General features: G+C 35.6%; 1 protein-coding gene across 1 annotated transcript in view; it reads left to right on the forward strand.

Annotated features, from left to right (window-relative positions):
* Nucleotides 1-27,124, forward strand: part of TMEM135 (transmembrane protein 135) — a 332,704-nt gene that overhangs the window by 13,901 nt on the left and 291,679 nt on the right. Inside the window, exons 2-3 of the mRNA XM_037841001.1 lie at nt 21,976-22,103; nt 24,479-24,571. Coding sequence (XP_037696929.1) covers nt 21,976-22,103; nt 24,479-24,571 — 221 coding nt within the window. The remainder of the gene's footprint in view (nt 1-21,975; nt 22,104-24,478; nt 24,572-27,124) is intronic.

The following is a 27,124-nucleotide window of genomic DNA, read 5'->3' on the forward strand; positions in this document are numbered from 1 at the left end:
GTTCTAGTTCTTTATATTTCTCTTCATCTCCTTGAACATACTGAAAATCTTTTTTTTTTTAAAGTCCTTGTCTGGTATGTCCACAGTCTGGTCTTCTTTGTTGATGTTTTCTGGATTTTTATCTTCTTCCTTTGATGGGCCATCATTTCCTGTTTCTTTGTCTTGTAATCTTTTGTTGCATACTGTATATTTTAATATTTTTAAGTATTAACTCCGGGATGTATTCCCTGTGCTGCCTTTTTCTTGAGTTTGTATACAGCTAGTGTTATGATAGAATACCAGGAGGTAATGAAACCAAACAAACTAATGCAGAAACACCTTTCATAATTTTTGCAGATTGGCTGTGTTGGCCAGTGCTCCCCTTCTGAGTTCAGTCCTCCTATCAAGAAGTTCATTCCAAGGAAATGCAAATGCAGAGTCCTCCCTCTCTTTTTGGGCCTGTCTTAATCCTGGGCTTGTGCTTACTAGTGACCTAGTAACAATTTCCTTCTCACTAGAATTTGAATGCTCCCTCTACTCCCTAGGAAAGAGATCTTTCTCCTGGGTACTTACTGCAGGACTTAAAGGAGGGAAGCCTTTGCCCCAGGCCTCCTAACTCAGTTGTTTCTTACCTGCTTTCACGTTTGCTGTGTCTAGCTATTTTTGCCTGGAGAGCAAATTCTAGGACTGGGGTGAGAAGGTGATGAATTTCCCAGATCAGTCCTTCCCAGTTGAAGCAAGTCTAGGAACCCACAAATGGAACACTGACCAGCTCCACGCCGCCCCCAGGAAGAATTGAGGGAGGGACCAGCAAGGCTGTCAGGGGCTTCTCCTATGATTCTTTAAATCTGTGTTTTGTTAGTTTATCACTTGCCCATTATATTCAGTTTTGAGGAAGGATACTGAATTTAAGTCTCCTCTGTGGCCTTTGCCCAGGGTGGGTTGGAACAATGGCTGCCCTTAGAGCTGGGCACTTGGTAATGTGAAGTAACTAATCAAACACAGTGATGGGTGATTGGACTGCACATCCCTGGTTCTTGGGGAACTGGGTCTTTATATCCCACCCTGCCCACCAGTAAGTTACACCAAGGGCTGGGGTTGTGAACCTCGCTGTTGCCTGCTGCAATGCTGGGGTACGGGCAATAGTAGCTGCTGCCTGGAAAGTGTAATTCACTGTCATTTACCACGCCTTTTCTTCCCACTAAGTGCAAAGTGTTCTACTGGATTCTGCAGTTTCTAAATAGTTGATTTAGATAGTTCCTGCCTGTTTAACACTTGTTCTGGTGAAGGGACTGATTCCTCAGTCTTCCTACTCTGCCATCTTCTCACAGTTGAACCTAATTTTTCTTAATGCTTTACTAAAGCGTCCATGACGCTTAGTAAATAAGTCCATAAATGCTTTAGTAAAGCATTTTCAGTTTTACATAGGTGTTGCTTCTCAAATGCCAGTAGGTATTTTGTATACTTCCATTTCCCTCATGAGATGATACCCCCATGCAAATTTGTTTTTAATTACCTGGAATACATAAACTTTAAGAGATGTGGATAAAGTAGTTGAATTTTACTTATATCCTTTAGTAATTTAGTTTTATATATTTATTTAACAATCTTATTATGTAATACAGAATCATTTGTAAATATTGCTGTTTTCTACTCTTAAGTTTTATGAAGTGTTTTTTTTCCCAGACTCTTCATGTATCTCTGAGATATTAGTGTCTTTCTCATTTATCATTGAAGCATCCAAATTCTAGAGTTTACTTCATTATGACTGAAGAGATAGCATTTTTTGACTCTGTCTTGATGTTGATGATCTATTGATGGTGTTACGACAGCCATAAGTACTAGCCATTTGCATAAGGTTAGGGAGAGTTGATTTTCCATTTGTCAGGTAGTACAAGTTAGTGATCTCTCACAAAGGAATAATTCGCTGTGCTTTGCTTTTTAAAGTGGTTCTTATAAGGGCTTGTTTTCTGTCTCCCAACATTTTGCATTTTTGACTTCAGACTTTCAGGAATCTATATTCCAGCTTAGTTTTTCTTTTTAAGCTGATGTTTTCAAATAACTTCACAATCTTATCTAAAGCCGATTGAAATTATTTTCTGGTTCAAAATAATGAGATAATTTCTAAGGAGTGACTATAAGGTGACTTCCTCTTTTTTGAATTATGACTTTGAGAAAGAAATTCTTGCCTCATATTTGGGTATAAACAATATATATATGTAAGTACTTGTTTTTACTGATAATGACAGTCTACCTGGATTGAGAGACTGGAGCACAAATTTATGTTCTGTAAATCTATCCATATAGGCTATGGAAGTGGTAAAAAAAAATGTGCTAAAACCTTGATTATAGATTGACCATTTATTTATCACGTATTTGTTGAATACTGTATTAGTTAGGTTTCTCTAGGGAAACAATCAATGAGAGATATCTATGAATATAAGATTTATGAAAGCGTTTCACTCAACTCTGGGTATGCACGAGTCCAAATTCCATAGGGCAGGCAGCAAACTAGCAACTCCAATGAAGATGTTTGATAAACTCCTCAGGAAATGAACTGGCAACTTGGATGAACGTGTTTGATGAGCTCCTCAGGAACTGAACTGGCAACTTTGATGAACTCCTCAGGAAATGCTTTGCTGGGCAGCCGAAGAGGAAGTGAAGGTCCTCTGTCTGTCTCACTTAAAAGTCTTCAACTGATTGATTGGATTAAATCCAGCCAACTGCGTTCTCTCATTGTGGAAGACATGCCCTTTGTTGACGTCATCAGTCACAGCTGCAGCTAATTGACTGATGATTTAATAAACCAGCCATAGACGTCCTGGCAGCAACAGTTAGGCCAGTGCTTGCTTGACCATCACCAAGTTGGCATATGAACCTAACCATCACAAATACCTACCAGACATTGTGCTAGGTGATAATTAGGGAATGGGAGTTAATGGAAGTGAATGCTAAACAAAGAGTTAAATAAAGGTTTTTGAGAGTCTTTTCAAAATGTGTTGATACAATTTTTGCTATTACTTTGTATAGTATAGTGAATGTAACATTTTCACATTCCCAAGGACTACACTGGGCACATAGTAATGAATGAAATTGGGTGATGATTAAGAGGCATAATATTTTACATTCATTATTCTTCAATGATCATAATATAATTCTATATTAAAGATTTGCTTGGATTTCTGTTGACTCTAGGTCAAACTTTTTATTGCTTTTTTGATTAATCACTAATCTTAGCTTGCTTTCTACTGATTGATCTTCTCTTAAAGAGAGTTGTGATTTGAGATCTGTGTATTTTTTCCTTCATATTTAATTTGAGATTAGTCTTTTTGTATTAGGATACTAGGGATACTTGGGATACTAGGAACATATTTATTGAATGAGCCCAATTCATTAGTGAATCAAATTAGTATTGTAAATAGATATTATAAACTGTATATGAGACTCTCCTCCTACTTATCATTGAGGAGAATCAATTATTGAAACAAATAATTGCAGATTTTAGCTAACCTTTCTTTCAGCAGCCTTGAAAAATATTCAGTAAATTCAGTAAAATGAAGCTTAAAGAATTTGTGTGAAAAAATAGTATGAAGAGTAGAAAGAGTGCTAGATCAAGTATTACCAGATTTGAGCTGGTTCCTTTTATAAGAACGCTGAATTTAAAGTGTTTTCAACTTGTTGTTTATTATGTATAGTCCTTTGACATAGCACATTTGTCAGGTTGTTTTAGTTTCTTGATTCCAACTGAATCTTTGGAGATTGGGTTGAGGTTAATCCAGTATGGTAGTTTCCTTAAAGGACTCTGTATCTATTGACAGTGATGGATGGAGGGTTACTCTGATCATCCTGGATTTCCATACCTTGAGAAAGTAGATATGCGACCATTTTTAACAGATGTGCATATCAGAAACTTCCAAGCACAGGGGACATTGAATTAGTCAGGACCAGCCTGAATTTTGTAGTTTACTCGTAGTTCCATTTAGACCCTACGGAGTGTTACTGTAACTGTATTTACCTTGAATCTTCATTTCCTCTTTTGTTTTCTCTTCCCCTTATTTCATTTTTCAAATATTATGGATTGTCTACATTCTGTCAGAACTATAGGGGTGAGGGATGCAGGATGAGTGGTAGATAAGATGGACATTGAATTAACCCCCCTCCCCCCGCCAAATTATTTCATCTCTGATAAGTGCTATAAAGGAGAAGTACAGAGAGTTAACTGGGGTGTATTGCAAGACCTATTGTAGTTAGTTTGGAGGGTTTGGGAAAGCTTTCCCAGGAAATGACATAGTGATTATAATGATATATGCTAAGTGACTATATATTAGGCTTTCAATTTATGACACAAAAGAACCAAATTTTTAATAAAAATGAGGAAATTGAGAGAAATAAGAAGCAGTTACTTTATAGAAAGATTTTTTTTTACAATTTCTTAAATCCAGTACAATGGCTAAGAATTTCTTTCCCTTTGAATTTGGCCTTTGCATATACTTGAAGCCTAAGGCAGTAAGAAAATGTTATGTCAGACCATATAAATACCTTGATGAATAGATTCTCCTTTAAGATAGAAGCTGCCTTCTATATAAAGTTTGTATTTTAAATTGTGGTATTTACAAATTTTCAGTTACAAATACCTGAAAAACTTTTTTGAACATCCTCTATTTGTCATCACCCTTTGAAGAGAAATTGAGGCTGCTTTAGAAAAAAATTGAGCAATGAAGTCTGAGAAGTTAAGCATCTAGAGCCTTAGCTTTTCTTTTTCTTCGTTTTTTCTTTTTCTTTGTTTCCCATGGTGGTAACTGTCTTTTCTGGTTCAATTAGGTGGCCAGTGTTGCCCTCATCAAAAAAGTAGTAAGGGATTAGTTGAAATGTAATGTAAACCATTTGAGAATGGCTTTGTCTTCTGCAAATGTTGAGGCAGTTTGTTTTTTAGTCAGGATAGTCCCCTGATATCTGTGGTTTCTTCTTTAGCTCAAATTGTCCCTATTTCCCTGCTTCAAACTCTTAGTTCCCTTGAGTTCTGTTTAAGAATTCAATACAGTGTACCCAATATTCTTATCGGAGGGGCTCACCTATTTTACATCTGAATCAAATTCTTCAATAAGAATTGCATTACTGGAATTTTTCTTCATTGCTTAAGGTATTTCATATTAGAGCCCTGATATTTGTACTGAAGTATGCAGAAGATGGCAAGGTATGAAAGTGTGTTTTAGTTTAAGATTTTAGGATTGCAGAGCAAATTACTATCAGTAAAAGTTGAAGCGGCAGGTGTGTGTTTTAAAAACTGCCCCTACATTACCAGAAATATTGATATTATTTACTTAGTTTGGAAAATGTATGTAATACACTTAGGGTTCAATCTGAGCATCTTGTCAGGTACTTTTTAGCTGTTTGTATATCCTCTCTGGAGGAATATCTGTTCTAGTCTTTTGCCCATTTTTTAGTTTGGTTGTCTTTATTGTTGAATTGTAGGATTTCTTTATATATTCAGGATATTAAATCCTTATTAGATATGTGGTTTCCAAATATTATCTCCATTGAGTAGGCTGTCATTTCACTTTCATGACAAAGTGTTTTTTTAAAAAATTAAATTCAGTTTTATTGAGATATATTCACATACCATACAGTCCTCCATAGTGTACAATCAGCTGTTCATAGTACCATCATATAGTTATACATTCATTACCCCAATCTGTTTTTTTTTGCAGACCTTTTTCCAGAAGGCCTAAATACTTCAACTTTATTTTTAAAAATTCATTAGGTTTTTGTACAAAAAAATCTATTTTTGAACATTTTCCTTACACCAGAAAGAATCAGAATAAGAAAAAAAAAATAAAAGTAAAAAAGAATACCCAAATCATTCGCCCCTCCCATCCTATTTTTCATTTAGTTTTTGTCCCTATTTTTCTACTCATCCATGCATACACTGGATAAAGGGAGTGCGATCCACAGGGTTTTCAAGATGTTATACAATCATCATCTTCAAGAGTCAAGGCTACTGGCTTGCAGTTTGATAGTTTCAGGTATTTACTTCTAGCTATTTCAATACATTAAAACCTAAAAAGGGTTATCTATGTAGTGCATAAGAATGTCCACCAGAGTGACCTCTCGACTCCATTTGAAAATCTCTCAGCCACTGAAACTTTGTTTTGTTTCATTTTGCATCCCCCTTTTGGTCAAGAAGATATTCTCAATCCCACGATGCTGGGTCCAGCTTCATCTCCATGAGTCATATCCTGTGTTGCCAGGGAGATTTACACCCCTGGGAGTCAGGCCCCGTGTAGTGGGGAGGACAGTGAGTTCATCTGCCGAGTTGGCTTGGCTAGAAAGAGAGCCACATCTGAGCAACAAAGACGTACACAGAGGGAGACTCTTAGGCACAATTATAAGCAGGTTTAGCATGACAAAGTCTTTTGATACAGAAAAGTTTTTAATTTTGAGGAGGTCCCATTCATCTATTTTTTCTTTCATTGCTTGTGCTTTGGGTGTACAGTCTAAGAAACCATTGGCTAACAAAAGATCCTGAAGATATTTCCCCACATTTTCTTCTTGGATTTTTATAGTCCTGGTTCTTACATTTAGGTCTTTGATCCCTTTTGGGTTAATTTTTTGTATATGATGTGAGATAGGGGTCCTCTTTCATTCTTTTGCAAATGGATTTCCAATTCTCCCAGCACCTGTTGCTGAAGAGACTGTTCTTTCCCAATTGAGTGGACTTGGTAGCCTGGTCAAAAGTCATTTGGACATACATGTGAGGGTCTATTTCTGAACTCTCAATTCAATTCCTTTGGTCAATATTATCTATCCTTGTGCCAGTGCTATGTTGTTTTGAGTACTGTAGCTTTGTAATTTGCTTTAAAGTCAGGAAGTGTGAGTCTTCCAACTTTGTTTTCATTTTCAAGATGTTTTCAGCTATTCAGGGCCCCTATCCTTCCAAATATATTTGATAATTGGCTTTTCCATTTCTGCGTAATAGGCTGTTGGGATTTTGATTGGATAAAGGGAGTGCGATCCACAAGGTTTTTACAATCACACTGTCACCCCCTGGAAGCTACATTGTTATACAATCATCTTCAAGAGTCAAGGCTACTGGCTTGCATTGAATTTGTAAATCATTTTAGGTAGAATTGACATCTCAGTGATACCTAGTCTTCCAATCCATGAACATGGAATGCCCTTCCATTTATTTAGGTCTTTGATTTCTTTTAGCAATGTTTTGTAGTTTTCTGTGTATTAGTCCTTTACATCTTTAGTTAAATATATTCCTAGATATTTGATTCTTTTAGTTGCTATTGTAAATGCTATTTTTTCTTGATACACTCCTCCAATTGCTCATTACTAGTGTATAGAAACACTACTGAATTTTGCTTATTGATCTTGTACCCTGACATGTCGCTGAATTTGTTTATTAGCTCTAGCAGTTTATTAGCTATTGTAGATGTTTTGTGTCTTTTATGTGTAGGATCATGTCATCTGCAAATAGTAAAACTTTTATTTCTTCCTTTCCAAATTAGATGCCTATTATTTCTTTTTCTTGCCTGATTGCTCTGGTTAGAACTTCCAGTACAATGTTGAAAAACAGTGGTGTCCAGTGGACATTCTTGTCTTGTTCCAGTTCTTGGAGGGAAAGCTTTTAGTCTTTCACCATTTTGTATGATGTTAGCTGTGGATTTTTCATATATACCCTTTATAATGTTGAGGAAGTTTCCTTCTATTTCTATTTTTCTAAGTGTTTTTTTTTTTTTTTTTTTTTTAATCAAGTAAGAATACTGGATTTTGTCATATGCCTTCTGTGTCAATGGAGAATATCATGTGATTTTTTTCCCTTCATTTCATTAATGTGGTTTATTATATTAATTGATGATTTTATGTTGAACCCCCTTGCATTCCTGGGATAAAACTAGTTGGTCATGGTGTGCAATTCTTTTAATGTGCTATTGGATTCAAATTGCAAGTATTTTATTTAGGATTTTTACATCTATATTCATAAGAGAAATTGGTCTTTAATTTTCTTTTCTTGTAGTATCTTATTCTGGCTTTTATATGACGGTGATGTTGGCCTCATAGAATTAGTTAGGTAGTGTTCCCTCTTCAGTTTTTTGGAAGAGTTTGAGCAGGATTGGTATTAATTTTTCTTGGAATGGTTGATAGAATTCGCTTATGAAGCCATCTGGTCCTGGGCTTTTCTTTATTGGTAGGATTTTGATGACTGATTACAATTTCTTGTAATGGATCTTCTGAGGTCTTCTATTTTGTTTAGAGTCAATGTAGGTTGTTTCTGTGTTTCTAGGAATTTGTCTATTTCATCTGTGTTTTCATCTTTGTTGGCATAGAGATGTTCATAGTATCCTCTTATGATCCTTTTTATTTCTGTGATGTCAATAGTAATGTCTCTCCTCTCATTTCTGACTTTATTTATTGGCACCTTCTTTTTTTCTTTATTAGTCCATTTTATTGATCTTTTCAGAGAACGAACTTTTAGTTTGGTTAATGCTCTATTTTTTTTTTTTTTAATTCTCAATTTCATCTATTTCTGCTCTAATCTTTATTATTTATTTCCTTCTGCTTGCTTTTGGGGTAATTTACTCTCTTTTTCTAGTTTCTCCAGGTGTGCAGTCAAGTCTTTGAGTTTAGCTCTTCTTTTTTCATGGATGTGTTTAAAGCTATTAATTTCCCTGTCAACACTGCCTTCACTGTGTTCCATAAGTTTTGATAGGTTATGTTTTTGTTTGCATTTATCTCAAGATATTTCCTGATTTTCCTTGCAATTTCTTCTTTGACCCACTGATTGTTTAGGAGTGTATTATTTAACTTCCATATATTTGTGCCTTTTCCAGTTTGCTACCTGTTATTGTTTCCTACCTTCATTCCATTATTGTCAGAGAAGATACTTTTTATGATTTCAGTCTTATTAGATTTATTGATACTTGTTTTGTGACTCAAGATATAGTCTCTCTTGGAGAATGATCCATGTGCACTTGAGAAGAATGTATATCCTGTTGTTTTCGGTGTAATGTTCTGTATATGTCTGTAGGTCTAGTTATATTATTCAAGTTCTCTATTTCCTTATTGTTCTTCTGTCTAAATATTCTATCTGCTGATGAGAATGGTGTATTAAAGTCTCCAACTATTATTGTAGAGTTGTCTGTTTCTCCTTTCTGTTTGGCCAGTGTTTGCCTCATGTATTTTGGGGGCACTATGATTATGTGCATAACTGTTTGTGACTATTATTTCTTCTTGGTGGATTGCCTCTCTTATTAATATATAGTGTCCTCTTTGCTTTGTGTCTTGTAACAGTGTTTGACTTAGTCTATTTTGTCCAATATTAGAACAGCTACCCCATCTCTTTTTTTAGTTACTATTTGTATAGATTGTCTTTTTCCATCCTTTCACTTTCAACCTATTTTGTGTCTTTGTGTCTAAGGTGAGTCTCTTGTAAACAACATATACTTGAATCATGCTTTTTAAGTCCATTTTGCCTCTCTGTGTTTTTTGATTGGGGAATTTAATCCATTAACATTCAGTGTTATTACTTTATAGGAAGTACTTACTTCAGCCATTTTATCCTTTGGTTTTTTATCAGTCATTCTTTTTTTATTTTTTTTTTTTGCCTCTCTTTTCCTTTATTGCAACCTCCTTTTCTGTATAGTTGATCTTTTGTGATGTATCTGACTTATCCTTTATTCATTCCTTTTCTGCATATTTTTAAAATTCTTTGTGGCTACCCTGGGGTTTATATTACACATCCTACATCTGTAACTTCCTAATTTGAAAAGATACCAACCTAACTTCAATAGCATATATGTTCTCTGCTCTCATATCCTCTGCTTCCCTCTGTGTTGATTTTGTCCCACTTTACCACTTATTTTGTATGTCTGTTATCGAGAAATATGCCTTTTTTTTCTTGTTCAATTGTATTCTGACTCATAGGAATTAACGAGTATTGTTTTATATTGAGTTTTGCATTTACCCTTTTTTTTAAATTCAATTTTATTGAGATTGTTCGCATACCATACAATCATCCAATGTGCACAATCAGTTGCCCACGGTAACATCATACAGCTGTGCATCCATTATTCCAGAAAGGAAATAAAAACAAAAAAAGAAAACTCAAATCCTCCCATACCCCTAACGCTTCCCTCCATTATTAACTCATGGTATTAGTATAGTACATTTGTTACTGTTGATAAAAGAAAGTTAAAATACTGCTAACTATAGTACATAATTTGCAATAAGTATTTTTTTCCCTATATACCCCTCTATTATTAACTTCTAGTTATAGTGCCATACATTTCTTCTAGTTCATGGAAGAGATTTCTGATATTTGTACAGTTAATCACGGACATTGTCTACCACAAGATTCACTGTTTTATACATTCCCATATTTTAACCGCCAACATTCCTTCTGGTGACAGACTCTTAAGCTTCCCCTTTCCACTGCATTCACACACTGTTCAACAGTGTTAGTTTTTCTCATAATAACGTGCTGTCATCACCTCTGTCCATTTCCAAACACTTAAGTTAACCTAGTTAAACATTCTGTACATCATATGCAACTGCTCCCCATTCTTTAGCCTCTTTCTATATCCTGGTAACCTATATTTCATGTCTATGAGTTTACATATTATAATTAGTTCATATCAGTGAGACCAAACAATATGTGTCCTTTTGTGTTTGACTTATTTCACTCAATATTGTGCCTTCAATGTTTCTTCATCATCCTGTTTTTTGTTTTTTTTTTAAGACAGTTTTGTTCACCCACTGTACATTCTGTCCTTAGTAAACAATCAATGGTTCCCTGTATAATCACATATTCATGCATTCACCACCATCACCACCATCTGTATAAGGACATCTCCATTTCTTCCACAAAGGAGGAGGAAGAGTCAAAGAAGGTAGAGAGACAAAAGCAAAAGAAAAAGAAAGAAAAAAATAGCTTAAAAAGCAACAAAAGGAAAGATAGAATTAAACTAAAGTAGAATAAAAGAGTCAGACAACATCACCAATGCCAAGAGTCCTCTACCTCTCCCTTATATCCCCCTCTTATATGCGTTTAGCTTAGGTATATTGCCTTTGTTACATTAAAGGAAGCATAATACAATGTTTCTGTTAACTATAGTCTGTAGTTTGCATTGATTGTATTTTTTCCCCAGTACTACCCCATTTTTAACACCTTGTAAGGTTGACATACATTTGTTCTCCCTCATGTAAAAACATATTTGTACATTTTATCACAATTTTTTGAGCACTGTAGGTTTCGCTAAGTTATACAGTCCCAGTCTTTATCTTTCCTCTTTCCTTCTGGATTCCCACAGTGAATCTTGTGGTGGACAATGTCTGTGATTAACTGTACAAATATCAGAAATCTCTTTCATGAACTAGAAGAAATGTATGGCACTATAACTGGAAGTTACAGTCCTCTTTTAACCATACTCACAGTCATATTTGTTTAGTGTACTTACATTGCTGTGCTACCATCACCCAAAATTGTGTTCCAAACCTCTCAGTCCTGTGTTTTCCTATCTGTCTGTAGTGCTCCCTTTAGAATTTCTTGTAGAGCAGGTATCTTGTTCACAAACTCGCTCATTGTCTGTCTGTCAGAGAATATTTTAAACTCTCTCTCTCATTTGAAGGACAGTTTTGCCGGATATAGGATTCTTGGTTGATGGTTTTTCTCTTTCAGTATCTTAAATATTATCACACCACTTCTTTCTTGCCTTCATGGTTTCTACTGAGAAATCCACACATAGTCTTATCAGGCTTCCTTTGTATGTGATGGATCGCTCTTCTCTTGCTGCTTTCAGGATTCTCTCTTTGTCTTTGACGTTTGATAATCAGATTATTAAGTGTCTTGGCATAAGTCTATTCAGATCTATTCTGTTTGTGGTAGGCTGCGCGTCTTGGATCTGTAATTTTATGTCTTTCATAAAGATGGGAAATTTTCATTGATTATTTCCTCTATTATTGCTTCTGCCCCTTTTCCCTTTTCTTCTCCTTCTGGGACACCCATGACATGTACTTTCATGCACTTCATGTTTTCATTCAGTTTCCTGAGATGTTGCTCATATTTTTCCATTCTTTTTCCCATATGTTGTTTTGTGTGTAGGATTTCAGGTGTCTTGTTCTCCAGTTCCTGAGTGTTCTCTTCTGCTTCTTGAACTCTGTGGTTTTATGTCTCCATTGTGTTTTTCATCTCTTGTGTTGTGCCTTTCATTTCCATAGATTCTGCCAGTAGTTTTTTCAAACTTTTGATTTCTACCTTATGTTTGCTCAAAGTTTTGTTTATATCCTTCATTTCTTTTGCCATATCTTCCCTGAACTCGTTGATTTGGTTTTTGATTTGATTTAGCATATTTCTTTGAAAAACTTTAATTGACTGTTTCATTAAAATGAAATAATATCTCAACTGTACCTTAATTGAGGTGTAAGTTTGTTCCTTTGACTGAGCGATATCTCTGCCCTTCCTGGTATAGATTGTAGTTCTCTGTTGTCTAGGCATCTGGCTTCCCCGGTTACCCCAATCAGATTTTCCCAGACCAGAATGGGTTCAGATCTCAGAATGGGGTTATATTCTGAGGTTGTATCTTAGACTTTGAGACTTTCCTGTGACGTCTCTAGTTGCTGTGCTTTTCCTAAACTGCCCAGCAGGTGGTGCCTGTCAGCCTGTCACTCCTGAGTGGTGTAAAGAGGTGTGGTCCTTTTAATTCTTACGTTGTTTCTGTTTTGGCTGCAGGGCCTGGGACCTGAGTTCTGAGGGAGGGGTAGGCCCTTCAGCTGGGCTCCACCTCCTTTCTCTTAGGGAAGGTACACCCCTTAGGGAGCTATCTTCCACATTTCAATAGTTTCTTTGTCTCTTGGGTGCTGTCAACTCCACCCCTGTTTGGGTCAGCGTACTGTGAACTGAAAATGGCTAAGGCTACACTGAGCCACTCAGGTTGAGTGAGAAAAAAAGGAAAGAAAGCCCCCCTTCAGAGCCAGTCCATTGCCCTCCAATTTCGCCCATCAGTCAGATACAGCACCTGATCTTCTGGGCTCCCCCTCCTGGGGCAGAGGTGTTTTCCGCCTCTCTAAAGTCAGTCTCTAAAAGTCTCTTTGTTTTTTCTTTTTTTAATTATTTTTTTTCCTCTCTATCAGCCCCACTTTCTCTTCACTGGGAACAACCTCAGGGTACTTTGCTTCTTGTCTATGTTTGTAGCTTGTATTCAGCAGTCTACATTTGTTAATTAAAACCCCAGTTGGAGCTGGTCTGAACTATATTCCCTCACTCAGAGAATGCTGGTTTCTCTTACAGGGAGGTCATGCTGCTCAGAGTGCCATGGGGGAGGGGGTCCCAGCACCTGTCCACAGTTTTTTTTTTTTTTTTAAATTCAATTTTATTGAGATATATTCACATACCATACAATCATCCATGGTGTACAATCAGCTGTTCAAGTACCATTATATAGTTGTGCATTCATCACCCCAATCTATTTTTGAACATTTTCCTTACACTAGAAAGAATCATAATAAGAATAAAAAATAAAAATAAAAAGGAACACCCAAACCATCCCCCCATCCCACCCTATTTTCCATTTAATTTTTGCCCCCTTTTATCTACTCATTCATCCATACACTGGATAAAGGGAGTGTGATCCACAAGGTTTTCACAATCACACTGTCACCCCTTGTAATCTACATTGTTATACTATCGTCTTCAAGAGTCAGGGCTACTGGGCTGGAGTTTGGTAGTTTCAGGTATTTACTTCTAGCTATTCCAATATATTAAAACCTAAAAAGTGTTATCTATATAGTGCGTAAGAATGTCCAGCAGAGTGACCTCTCAGCTCTGTTTGAAATCTGTCAGCCGCTGAAGCTTTATTTCATTTCATTTCGCATACCACTTTTGGTCAAGAAGATGTTCTTAATCCCATGATGCCGGGTCCAGATTCATCCCGGGGATGAAGGGAGTCATATCCTGCATTGCCATAGAGATTTATACCCCTGGGAGTCAGGTCCCATGTAGGGGGGAGGGGAGTGAGATCACCTATCAAGGTGGCTTAGTTAGAGAGAGGGCCACATGTGAGCAACAAAGAGGCACTCATGGGGACTATTAGGCACAGTTATAAGCAGGTTTAGCCTCTTCTTTGCAGTAACAAGCTTCATAGGGTCAAGCCCTAAGACTGAGGGCTCAGCATGTCAAGCCGTCAGTCCCCAATGTTTGTGAGAACATCAGCAACAATCCAGGTGAGGAAGTCCAATACCTCTGCATCCTCCCCCTGCTCCTCAGGGGAGCCCTAAATACATATTTTTATTCTCTGCCCAAATTACTTTGGGATGTGTTGCTATTTCACTGTAACCTATACAGACCTACCATATCTCACTTCCTATTCAAATGAACCATTCACTTTTTGAAGAACATCTGGGTTCTTCAAATCCCAGTTTGACTGTTACAGATAAAATCGCTAGAAAGATTTGTTCACAGGTTTTGTGTGAGCATAAGTTTTCATTTCTTTGGGGTAGATACCCAGGAACGAAATTGATGGGTGATATAATAATTGCATATTAGTTTGTAAAGAAACTGCAAACTGTTTTGTAGAGTGGCTGTACCATTCCACATTTCCACCAGCAATGTATGAGCAATCCAGTTTCTCTGCTTCCTCTCCAGTATTTGGTGTTGTCACATTTTAAAATTTTAATAATTTGATAGATATATAGTGATAGCTCATTGTGGTTATAATTCACATCTGTATATCCTCTTTGATGAGATGCCTGCTCATAATTTTTGCCCATCTTCTAATTGGATTGTTTGTTTTTTTACTGTTGAGCTTTAAAGTTCTTTATATATTCTAGATACTAGTCCTTTGTCAGATAGGTGGTTTGCAGATATTTTCTCCTCTTCTATAACTTGTCTTTTCATTTTCTTAATAGGTCTTTCACAGAGCAAAAATTTTAATTTTGATGAAGTCCAATTTATCAGTTTTTCCTTAGATGAATTGTGTGTTTGATGTCATGTCTCCGTTTGCTTAGCTCTGGATCCCTAAGATTTTTTCCAAATTTTTTTCCCTAAAAATTTTATAGTTTTATGTTTTACATTTAAGTCTGTGGTCCATTTTGAGTTAATAATTGTATAAGGTGTGAGTCCGAGGTTGAGTTTCATTTTTTTCTGTCTGTGGATGTCCATGTGTTCCAACAGTTTGTTATAAAGGCTATCCTTCCTTCACGGAGTTGCTTTTGCAGCTTTGTCACAAATCAGTTGAATCTGTATGTTTGGGTCTATTCCTGGGTGCTGTATTCTGTTCCATTGATCTATGTGTCTAGCCTTCACCAATGTCATGTAGTCTTTCTTACTGTAGCTGTATAATAAGTTGCAATTGTGCAGGTTGATTCCTCCTACTTTATTCTCTTTTCAAAATAGTTTTAGCTATTTCAGGTTCTTCTGTCAGTCTATATAAATTTATTTTTTTTAGTTACAGTCTCTAGTTTATGTTGATTGCATCCCTCCCCCAATGCCTCCCCATTTTTAACACCTTGCAAGGTTGACATTTGCTTGTTTTCCCTTGTAAAAGAACATATTTGTACATTTTATCGCAATTGTTGAATACTCTAGATGTCACCAAGTTACACAGTCCCAGTCTTTATCTTTCTCCTTTCTTCTGGTGTCTCACATGCTTCCCATCTTCCTCTCTCAACCATATTCATAGTTACCTTTGTTCAGTGTACTTCTACATTGTTGTGCTACCATCTCCCAAAGTTGTGTTCCAAACCACATACTCCTGTCTTCTATCACTCTGTAGTGCTCCATTTAGTATTTCCTGTAGGGCAGGTGTCTTGTTCACAAAGTCTCTCATTGTCTGTTTGTCAGAAAATATTTTGAGATCTCCCTCATATTTGAAGGACAGCTTTGCTGGATATAGGATTCTTGGTTGGCGGTTTTTCTCTTTCAATATCTTAGATATATCACACCACTTCCTTCTTGCATCCATGGTTTCTGCTAAGAAATCCGCACATAGTCTTATTAAGCTTCCTTTGTATGTAATGGATCTCTTTTCTCTTGCTGCTTTCAGGATTCTCTCTGTGTCTTTGACATTTGATAATATGATTATTAAGTGTCTTGGCGTAGGCATATTCAGATCTCTTCTGTTTGGAGTACGCTGCGCTTCTTGGAACTGTAATTTTATGTCTTTCATAAGAGATTGGAAATTTTCATTAATTATTTCCTCTATTATTGCTTCTGCCCCCTTTCCCTTTTCTTCTCCTTCTGGGACACCAATGATACGTACGTTATTGTACTTTGTTTCATCCTTGAGTTCCCGGAGACGTTGCTCATATTTTTTCATTCTTTTTTCCGTCTGCTCCTTTGCATGTAGGCTTTCAGGTGTTTTGTTCTCCAGTTCCTGAGTGTTTTCTTCTGCCTCTTGAGATCTGCTCTTGTATGTTTCCATTGTGTCTTTCATCTCTTGTGTTGTGCCTTTCATTTCCATAGATTCTACTAGTTTTTTTTTTGAACTTCTGATTTCTGCCTTATATATGCCCAGTGTTTCCTTTACAGCCTCTATCTCTTTTGCAATATCTTCTCTAAACTTTTTGAATTGATTTAGCATTAGTTGTTTAAATTCCTATATCTCAGTTGAAGTGTACGTTTGTTCCTTTGACTGGGCCATAACTTTGTTTTTCTTAGTGTAGGCTGTAATTTTCTGTTGTCTAGGCATGGTTTCCTTGGTTATCCAAATCAGGTTTTCCCAGACCAGAACAGGCTCAGGTCCCAGAGGGAAGAAATATTCAGTATCTGGTTTCCCTGTGGGTGTGTCTTAGAAAATTGCTCCACCCTTTGATGCCTCAGGTCACTGTGCTTTTCTGCCCAGCAGGTGATGCCTGTTAGCCTATAATTCTTGACTGGTGTGAGGAGGTATGGCCGTGTTCCCCCAGGCTCTGGGGTCTGGTTCTGAATGGAAAGGGCCCCACCCCTTTCCTCCTAGAGAAAATAGACCCCCTAGGGGGAGGTCATTAGCATTTCAATGGTCTCTCTCTCTGCTTGTGCTGTCTCCACCCTTTTCTGAGTCACACTGGAAACTGAAAATGACTGGGGCTTTCTCCACTGAGCCAAAAAAGAAACAGATAGTCCACTTCAGACCTAGTCCAAGGCGCCCCTCTGGCTCTCCAAGGTCAATCGTCACCCAAAGCCTCTGTCTGTTTTTTGGGGATGCGTACCTGTAGTGAGCAGTTCACACTCACTACTTAAAACCCCAGTTGGAGCTCAGCTGAGCTATATTCACTTGCTGGGAGAAAGCTTCTCTCTGGCACCATGAGGCTCTGCAGCTTGGGCTATGGGGGAGGGGGTCTTGCGACCCGGATCTGCAGGTTTTACTTACAGATTTTATGCTGTGATCTTGGGCATTCCTCCCAATTCAGGTTGGTGTATGATGAGTGGATGGTCTCGTTTGTCCCCCCTCAGTTATTCTGGATTATTTACTAGTTGTTTCTGGTTTTTTATAGTTGTTCCAGGGGGACTACTTATCTTCCACTCCTCTCTATGTCGCCATCTTGCCCCTCCTCCAGTCTATTTAAATTTTAGAAAAATCTCATCTATATGTATAAAAATCTTTCTGGGATTTTGATAGGAATATGTTAAACCTGTATATCACTTTGGGGACAATTGACATCTTTACTGCTGTGAGTCTTCCAATCCATGAAGATAGTATGCCTCTCCATTTGTTTGATCTTTTAATTTCTTTTATCAATATTGTGTAGTTTTTAGCATGTAAGTCCTGTACATGTGTTGTCATATTTGTACCTAAGTATTTAATTTTTTTGAGCTGTAATAAATGATATCATATTTTTAACTTGTGTACATGAGTTCATTAGCTTCATAGTACATAGAAAAACAATTAATTTTGCTATGTTTCTCTGATATCCTATGACCTTGTTGAACTCCCTTACTAGTTTTTTCCTTTAAAAAAAAAAATTGCTTGGAGTGGTCTGTGTACACAATCATGTTGTCTTGTGAATAGGGACAGTTTTATATCTTACTTTCTAATATTCCAGCACTATGTTGGAAAATTGTGGTGAGACGGGACATTCTTCTTGTTTCTTGATCTTTGGGGGAAGTATTCAGTCTTTTTCTATTAAATATAATGTTAGTGCTAGTTTTCTTGTATATGCTTTTTATCAACTTGATTTTTTCTGAGAGTTTACATTATGAGTGGGTACTGAATTTTGTCAGGTGTTTTTCCTGCATCGATTAATATGATCATTTGATTTTATTTCTTTAGCCTGGTAATATGGCGGATTATGTTATTTGATTTTCTAATGTTGAACCAGGCTTGCATCCCTGGAATAAAACCTACTTGGTCATGGTGTACACCCCTTTTTATATATTGTTGAATTTGATTTGCCAATTTTTTTGAAGTATTTTTTTCATCTATATTCATGAGAGATACTGGTCTGTATGTTTTTGTCCTGTCTTCATCTGGCTTTGGTGTCAGTAGTGTTAGCTTCATAAAATTTATTGGGCATTGTTCCTTGCCTTTCTATTTTCTGTATGAGATTTTGTAGAATTTGTGTTAATTCTTCTTTAAATATTTATTAGAAGTCTCCAATGAAGCCATCCTTGGCCTGGAGATTTTTCTTTTTTTGGAGGAGTTTTCAAAATTATGAATTCAATGTAAATATGTTTATGTTTTAAGTTGATTGCGGTAGAAGCATCTTGTGAGAGGGCAGGAATTTTTCTCTTATGCTGTTTAATGCCTAGGACAATGGGGGGCATATATGTCCTATGAGTGTTTTGGATGAAACAGTGGGTAGTTTAGTGCAAATCTGTCTTTACTAGAAAAATAACTCAGTGTTGGATTTGTTATAGGAAGTTAAAGTGATGAATACTGGGGACTATTTTGTAAATTTGGCTGAAGTAGGTCATTTACGTGAAATGTGGTCAGAATAGAGATTTGCTAGTGAACATAGAGGGAAACAGGCTAAAATAATGAATGTCTGAGGATGTCCATTGCAAGAGAATGGAATAGAATTGAGAGCCCAAGCTGAGTGGCTGACTTTATAAATGAGAGGATTCTTTTTCCTTTGATCAGGAGAACAGGATGTGTGTCAGCCTTCACTTTGAGGTGAAAAGGAGTAAAGATGAGAGAGGTCATATCATCATTCTAGGAAGAGCCCTTTTGGTAGAAAGATAGTCATAAAAGGCAACTTGTAAGGGAACCTGCATTAGGGTTCTCCAGGGTAACAGAACCAATTGGAGATAGATATATATATAAATATGTTTATGTGTGTCTGTGTGTATATGAATATGTGTATAAATATTATGAGATTTATTATAGGATTTGGCTCATGCAACTGTTTTGTAGGGCAGATCACAAGCTTGAACTCTGATAAAGGTTTTGATGAATTCCCCAGGAGAAACTCGCTGGCTGAAATAGAGATAGAAATTCTTCTTTCTGATTGCTGAAATTGTCAGTTCCCCCTATAAGGCCTTCAGCTGGTTGGATGACATTTCTCTCATTGCTGAAGATAGTAGTCTTTGTTCATTGTAGATGTAATCAGTTATAGATGGAATGAACTGACTGATAATTTAAATCCACAAAATATCCTCACAGTAGCAATCAGGTCAGTGTTTTCTTGGCCATACAACCAGACACCATTACCTAGTCAGGTTGACACATGAACTTAACCATCACAGAAATGGTATTAAAAAAATGTAGGAAGTAATATAGACCATGCATTCAAAGTGCTTGATTGCAAATTAAAGGAGAACTGCATCTCTCTCTTCACTTTTGGGGAAGCATATCTGAGTGACTAGTAGGCCCTAAAAAACCTGATTTTGTAATTTGCACTTTTGGGCCAATCTTGCTGTTTTTTCAAATAATTTTTCTCCCACCCCCCTCCCTCATCCTCCAAATATAAGGAATGGAGAGGAATGTTTTTTCTAAAACTACTTGAATACATAACAGAACCAGATGCTGCCTACTGCTATGTCTAAAGTGAAAGAGACATTATGTTCCTAAATCTGAAGATACTAGGAGACCATGAGAACTGATAAGGTGGCTGAGGATCAGGAAGGAATTGAAGATGACACCAATGTTTTGTTCCTAAGTAATGGGGTAGATGTGATGTTGTTACTTGAGGTTGAGAACTTGAAAGTAAAAGCATGTTTGGGAAATATAATGAGTTCTATTTTGGACATGTTGCTTTTTTTCAGTGCATTTGGGGCATCTATGTGGACATGTCCCATAGACATCTGAAGTGTGGACCTAGAATTTGGAGGAGATGTTAGGGTTGTGATAGGATTTCCTACATTGAAATGATGGATGATGCTATGGGAGAGAGTGCATGTAGAATGAGTAGCGATCTGAGTTAGAAATGATAACAAAGGAGTAGAATTTAGGTATGCAATGAGAGAATGAAAAGAATGCACTGTCACGGAAGCCGTGAAAACTTCTCCACTGGTCAAACATCTATCTCAGAAGGTTCGGTGAAATCTTCTTGACTTCATCACCTGCCCACTACCAATTCCCTTTAGTCATTCCCTTGAGTGTGTTTCCATAGCAGTTTCTTTTTCCTCTCTTTATTCTAGCATTTACCACACTGCTATATTATAGTTTGTTGTATATGTGTCTATTTACCTATCAAGATTTTATGTTCCTTGAAGCAAGGACCAGGCCTAATTGTTTCTCCTGTGTCTGGCATAATACTTAATAACAATTTGTTTAATTGAATTATAGTACGTGATGGTCACTTTCAGAGATGTTAAGGGTGGAGGAAGATGAAAACTCAGAAGATGCCATTAGATTTGTTGATCAATGACCTTAGGGAAAGTGTTTCTCTAGAATGATGGGGCAGTGAATATAGAGTTCTGTAGTCTTCCTTCTCTCAAGTCAGTCTTGAATCAAGTTCAAGTCAGTCTCCCTCATTTCCTAATGATGTTGTTCTATACTTTGTTCCTTTGATGTGATATTTCTTCATGATGGAAAAGTATTCCTTCCTTGAGACTTGTGAAAATCTTACTGTTCTTCCACATCCAGCTCATATTCCATTCTCCATGAAAGTTTTGCCTACCCCTCTATCGAACTCACTGTTTGCTAATCTTCTATGGCACCCTGTATTGCATTACTAATGTATTTATTCTTCAATATCTAATTTGTATCTTGGCCATGTTATGATTCTTTTTTATTTCCTGTAACACTAATGGTGTATTCAATGACTACTTGGATTTCATGTCTTGATTTTTAAGTTTAATTACCAAATTATATTAGGAATTTTTTTCTTTATAATCTAGAAACATTGCATTAAATTCAAAGTTCACAAATATAAACCCCAAATGTCTTCAGTCTAAACTTAAAATATAAGTCATGAAGATGTATAAGTAGATTTTTTAATGAAATATTCCTATTATAAAGCCCTGTACTGCACGACTGTGTTCTGGTAGCATGTTGTATCTACCTATATTAAACTGGATTCTCAATATTTGTTTCTCAGGTCTTTTTTTTTCACGGGTTCCAGGAAGCCAGAAATCACGAATTTTATTTTTTACTTTTTTTGTGTTCCTAGCATGATTTTTGTCATATAGTAGGCATGTTTGAATGACAGCAGGAATTTCTCTGGTTTCTATCACTGAAGTTCTGTAATATCTAGACTGATAAAACCTATAATGTAGTTTTGTTATAGTATCCAGTTTTTATTTGAATTATAATTTATTTTTCCCATTTAAAATTATTTCATTTTTCAGTTTCATACTGTATTTAAGGCATTACAAATATTTTTCCTCAATATTTGGCAGTAAACTCATCATATGATCCATGTTGTGATTTCTTGGTGTATATTTTATCTTTTGTACCCTTAATGAAAGTGTCTTCATTTCTATCCTGGAAAATTTATTTTTATGGAGGAATCAGTAAAATGTAAAGTTTTTACTTTAATTTTGAAATATATGCTATTAAGCAGTAACTTCCACTTAGGAGCTAATTTAAGTGGAAAAGTTGGTTGCATTTAACAAAAAAGCCTTTTTCTTTCCAGATTGCAGCAATTCTCCGGAAACGAAAATTAGACTATTATTTACACAAATTGCTCCCTGAGATTCTACAATCTGCATCGTTTCTGACAGCTAATGGGGCCTTGTATATGGCTTCCTTTTGCATTTTAAGGTTGGTACTCATAATCACCATTGGAGGTTGATACAAATTCCATTGTTGAAACTGAAATAGAGATGTTTACATAAATTTTGTTCAGGTTACTGCCTGTTTTTTTCTCTGTGAAATGGCATTTATCTCAAAGAAACTTGTAAAATCAGGAGCTATGAGCCCGTTAGCCCAAAGATAAACTTCAAATTATTGGTGTGATTATGTAGCAGAAGTACTTTAACATGTCCCTCATTTTTTGAGGCCTGCTGTATTTATCAAGTTTTTGATCTTTAACTATTCAGTTTCACAGATCAGGAAATTGAAACTGCCCAAGATATAGGTTAGGTCCATATGCAGTGAACATACTTCACAGGACTATAAAATGCACGTGTTTATGTATAAAACAAAAGTTAACTCCTGGTATATCCTGCTGAAGAAACTCATATATACTACTTGTGTTTCGTACTTGATGTAATTTGTAATGTAGATGGAGTTAGAATTCAGTCTTTTGAGTGCTATGGCATACCTAACATGCTTGTTACATGTTTCCTTCTTTTTATCTTTTTTCCTACTGGTTGTTGAATCTGACACTAATGTTTTTATTTATCTGTTAAGTTAAATTATTAACTTCACATTAGTAAAATTTTATATGGTGGTTGTTCAATTATTTGAAATAGTAAGCTGGGGAAACAGGTTAAATGATACTTACACTCATAATAAAGTGAAATAAATATTATTCATAAATTTATGATCCTTACTTTTACCCTCATATTAGTGTTGCCCAATTAGTGTTGTCCAATTATTGTTTCTCAGAGTAGTTCTGCAGTTTTAATTGAGATTAAAAATATAATTTTTACATATCTCTTACTGATTTTTTCCCATTAAGCATTAATATTTGTGAACCTTTCTATTATGCAGAACATAATTGATAAGTTTTTTATACTATTTAGCAAATCATGTCTTTAAATGGACTAAAATCTGTAAGAAACTTCATTATATAGTTGCTGGAAAGTTTGTAATACCTATTAAAATTATAAAAATAAAGTTGTAAGATAATTAGGTTTTTAAAAATTACAATAATAACAACTTGCTATTGCAGCTTATTTAATTATGTTTTATGACCTATTTGGTTAAGTTATAGAAATATAAAGTACTTATAATTAAGATAACATCCATGCTTCTCATTTGACAGATTCATTGTGTCCCTTTTTCTTTTAGTTTTTACATTCAATAGAATGTTAGGTCCTTTTTGGATTTTATATTGGAGGGAGAGCCACTTCCAATTTTCTCGGGCAGAATATTTTGGATGTCCATTTCAGAAATACTCAAGTTATGCTTCCTCAGTGGCTTTTCTAAACCTTTTAAAGCTGAGCTTCAATTAGTCATTTCATCTATGATTCTTGATCCTTATGTATCTATGTATATATTATTTTCCTATAAATCATCATTTAGCAGTTGACCAATTTTATTCAGATAATTTAAAAGTAAATCTTATATGCTGCTTCTCCCTTTCTTAGGCACACATTATCTTTGTAATGGGAGAAATATCTTTCTAACATCTCCAAATTTCTTTTTTTTCTCTTTAAAAACTCAAACAGTTAATGGCCATTTATAATGTGAGAAGTATTATGCAGATTCCTACTTTCAAGGAATATATTCTAGTGAATGAAAAAGACATACATATAAACCTAAAAAATATAAAATGCTTTAGTTTGTGCTGTAAGAAAAAGTTACCAAGTGTTAGAGACACAAAGGAGAAAGCAACATTTGTTGAATGTTTGTGTTAAAGAATAATAATAGTATTAACAATTGTAATAATAGCTATCAATTTTGAGTCCTTACTGTGTGCCATGTGTGGTGCTGGAAAATATCTCAGATAATCCTTATAACAGCTGTATGAGACAGGTAATATTGTTCTCATTTGATGGATAAGGAGACTGAGAACGGAGGGTTTGCAAAGTGAGCAGTGGTGGATCCAGGAAATAAGTGAATGACTGATTAAATTACTTCAATGAGAGTTACCAGTTAGTAGCCTGAAATGAAAGATGGTGAGGGACTTAACTAAGGGAGGGATGGGCAGTAGGTTGGATAGGAATTTGAGAGATCAGTTGCATATAGAGTAACGAATGACTTGATGTATGGGGTAAGGGAGAAGAAGAGGATGGCTTAAAGTGTCAAATGTAGTTGGATTGGTAGTTATTGATGCCATGAACCTAGGAAAATAGAGGAGGAAGAACAAGTTCGAGGGGATGGGGGAGAGGAATAGTGAGTTTGGTTTTGGATATGTTGAATTTGAGGTGGTATGGGACATTTAGGTAGAGGGTGGACTGAGAAGAGGAACTTCTATTCATAATAACCAACTAGGATTTTCATGCAAACATTCCAAATTTGAATTTCAGGAAGATACTTGGAAAATTCTACTCATGGAGTCCTGGCTTTGGTGCCGCTTTGCCAGCATCTTATTTGGCCATTCTAATTGAAAGAAAAAGCAGGTAAAAGTTTACGTATCTACATATTTAATAGGCCTGGTTTATTGTCCCACACCCAACTAGAAATGTTTACTTATAATTTATTATAGTCCAGGGATGAGAAATATTTCCAGATATGTTTTTCAGTCTTGCAAATATTTGATTAAAAACTTAATTTAATGCTAATATTATTTATATTTAATCTTATATATTCTAAATATTGACATTATAGAGCAATAATCCCCTTTAGTCTTTGTTTATTAAAAAATTAGAGGATTATCTGTTTTGCCTAACTAACCACAGTATATGCAAATTCTAAGTAAGGATCTTTTCTGTAACCTCAATATCATTATAACACCTGAAAAATTAACATAGTTTTCTCTTGTCATCTAAGTCTGTATGTTGCTTCAGGCTCATTGAATGTCCTCTGTTAAACAATTTATTATTTTTTAAAGCATCTTCTCATTGAAAAAACTTTTGATATCTATTTACTTGAAAATGTTCCATGTGAATTAATAAGATTTCCTATAAAATACTGTAACCTGTTCTATAAATTTAGTCAGGTGAGCAGTCTAAGTTCAAGCTTTTGCATGAGAGTATATGTGTCATTCCATGAATAATTATTTTTATTGCTGAGAAAGAACTGCTTTTATTCCATCTTTAACCCAGAGAATCAGATGGAGTCATGTATTAAAACCTGTCAGTTTCTGTAGATGTTTATTATAGTCATTTTGATCTAGTAAGAGTATAGATAGATCTTATCAGGTAACCATATATTTACTTAAACCTTCTGAAGCCACTTTTTTAAAAATTTAGTTTTATTGAGATTTATTCACATACCATACAATCATCTGTGGTGTACAGCCAGCTGTTCACAGTACCATTATATAGTTGTGCATTCATCACCCCAATCTATTTTTTGAACATTTTCCTTATATCAGAAAAAATAAAAATAAGAATAAAAAATAAAAGTAAAAAAGAACACCCAAACCACCTCCCCCCCATCCCACCCTATTTTTCATTTAGTTTTTGTCACCATTTTTCTACTCAACGATCCATACCCCGGATAAAAGGGAGTGTGATCCACAAGGTTTTCACAATTACACTGTTACCCTTTGTAAGCTACGTTGTTATATAATCATCTTCAAGAGTCAAGGCTACTGGCTTGCAGTTTGATAGTTTTGGGTATTTACTTCTAGCTATTCCAGTATATTAAAACTTAAAAAGTGTCATCTATATAGTGCATAAAAATGCCCACCAGAGTGACCTCTTGACTCCATTTGAAATCTCTCAGCCACTGAAACTATATTTTGTTTCATTTTGCATCCCCCCTTTGGTCAAGATGTTCTCATTCCTAGGATGCCGGGTCCAGATTCATCCCCGGGAGTCATATCCTGCATTGCCAGGGAGATTTGCAACCCTGGGAGTCAGGTCCCACGTAGTGAGGAAGGCAGTGAGTAGCCGAGCCTGAAGCTACTCTTAATGCAATGTAGTACTATCTCAGTTTTTATGGTTTTCTGTTTGATTATATCATGATACTTCTGGATTACTGGAATTAGTAAACTCAAAGGACTGGTGAATGTTATAACCCTTGCATTATCAATTCAGTAATGCTAGAAACATAGGCTACTTCACCTGAGGGAACAGTACAGCATAGTTAAAGCATGGATTCTGCAGCTGTACTCATTTGCCTTTGGATCTTGGCTCTGCCACTTTTCTGTGTAACCTCTATGATGTATTCCTTCTCTGAGAAATGATGATAGTAATAATACTTACTCATAAGGTTGATCAGAGTATTAAATGAGTTGATCCATGTAAAAGAGCTTAGAAGAGCGCCTGGCACATATTAAGTGTTATGTGAGTGTTAAGTATTATTGTTGTTGGTTTTTGCCCATAAGTAAAGAGATAGTTATTTTGATGACTGTAATTTTTTTCTGATCAATTTCAAAATTTGGATATTGTTTTTGAAAATATATTTATTTTTCAAAATATTTATATATGAAGTTTTAAACATGCTCTAAATCAGTGTATGCTACTACTTAATTTTATTTTTTTTTGGTACTTGGAGAAGATAACATTTTTGAAGTTATCTGCCTTCTTTTCAACAGGAAGTGTTCAAATGAACACCTTATAACCATTACCTAGAGTTAATAGTGGTCAACATTTTGCCATTTTTACTTTACTTGTATGTATGTATATGTGTGTTTAGTTGTATATATGTATGTGTGTTTGTGTGCATATGAACCCTAGGGAAGTAAGTTTTAGACATCATGACACTTTACTCCTAAGTACTCCATCATGCATCTCTTAAAATAAGAATATTCCCCCATATAATTACAGCACCATTTTATCACTCATAAGAAAATGAGCAGTAATTCCCTAATGCCATCCAGTAGATATTGTCTGAAAATGACTTTTATAGCTGTTTTTTTGAATTAGGATTTTGTCAGTGTTTAGTATGTTGTTATATTTTTTATTCTCTTTTAATCTAGGATAGTTTCTCCACTTTTTCTCCCACAGAATTGCCTTTATTGAAGAGACTAGGCCACTTGTCTTATTTTGTTCGTATTGGTTTCG

This window comes from Choloepus didactylus, chromosome 6 (genome assembly GCF_015220235.1).
Source record: "Choloepus didactylus isolate mChoDid1 chromosome 6, mChoDid1.pri, whole genome shotgun sequence".
NCBI lineage: Eukaryota > Metazoa > Chordata > Mammalia > Pilosa > Megalonychidae > Choloepus > Choloepus didactylus.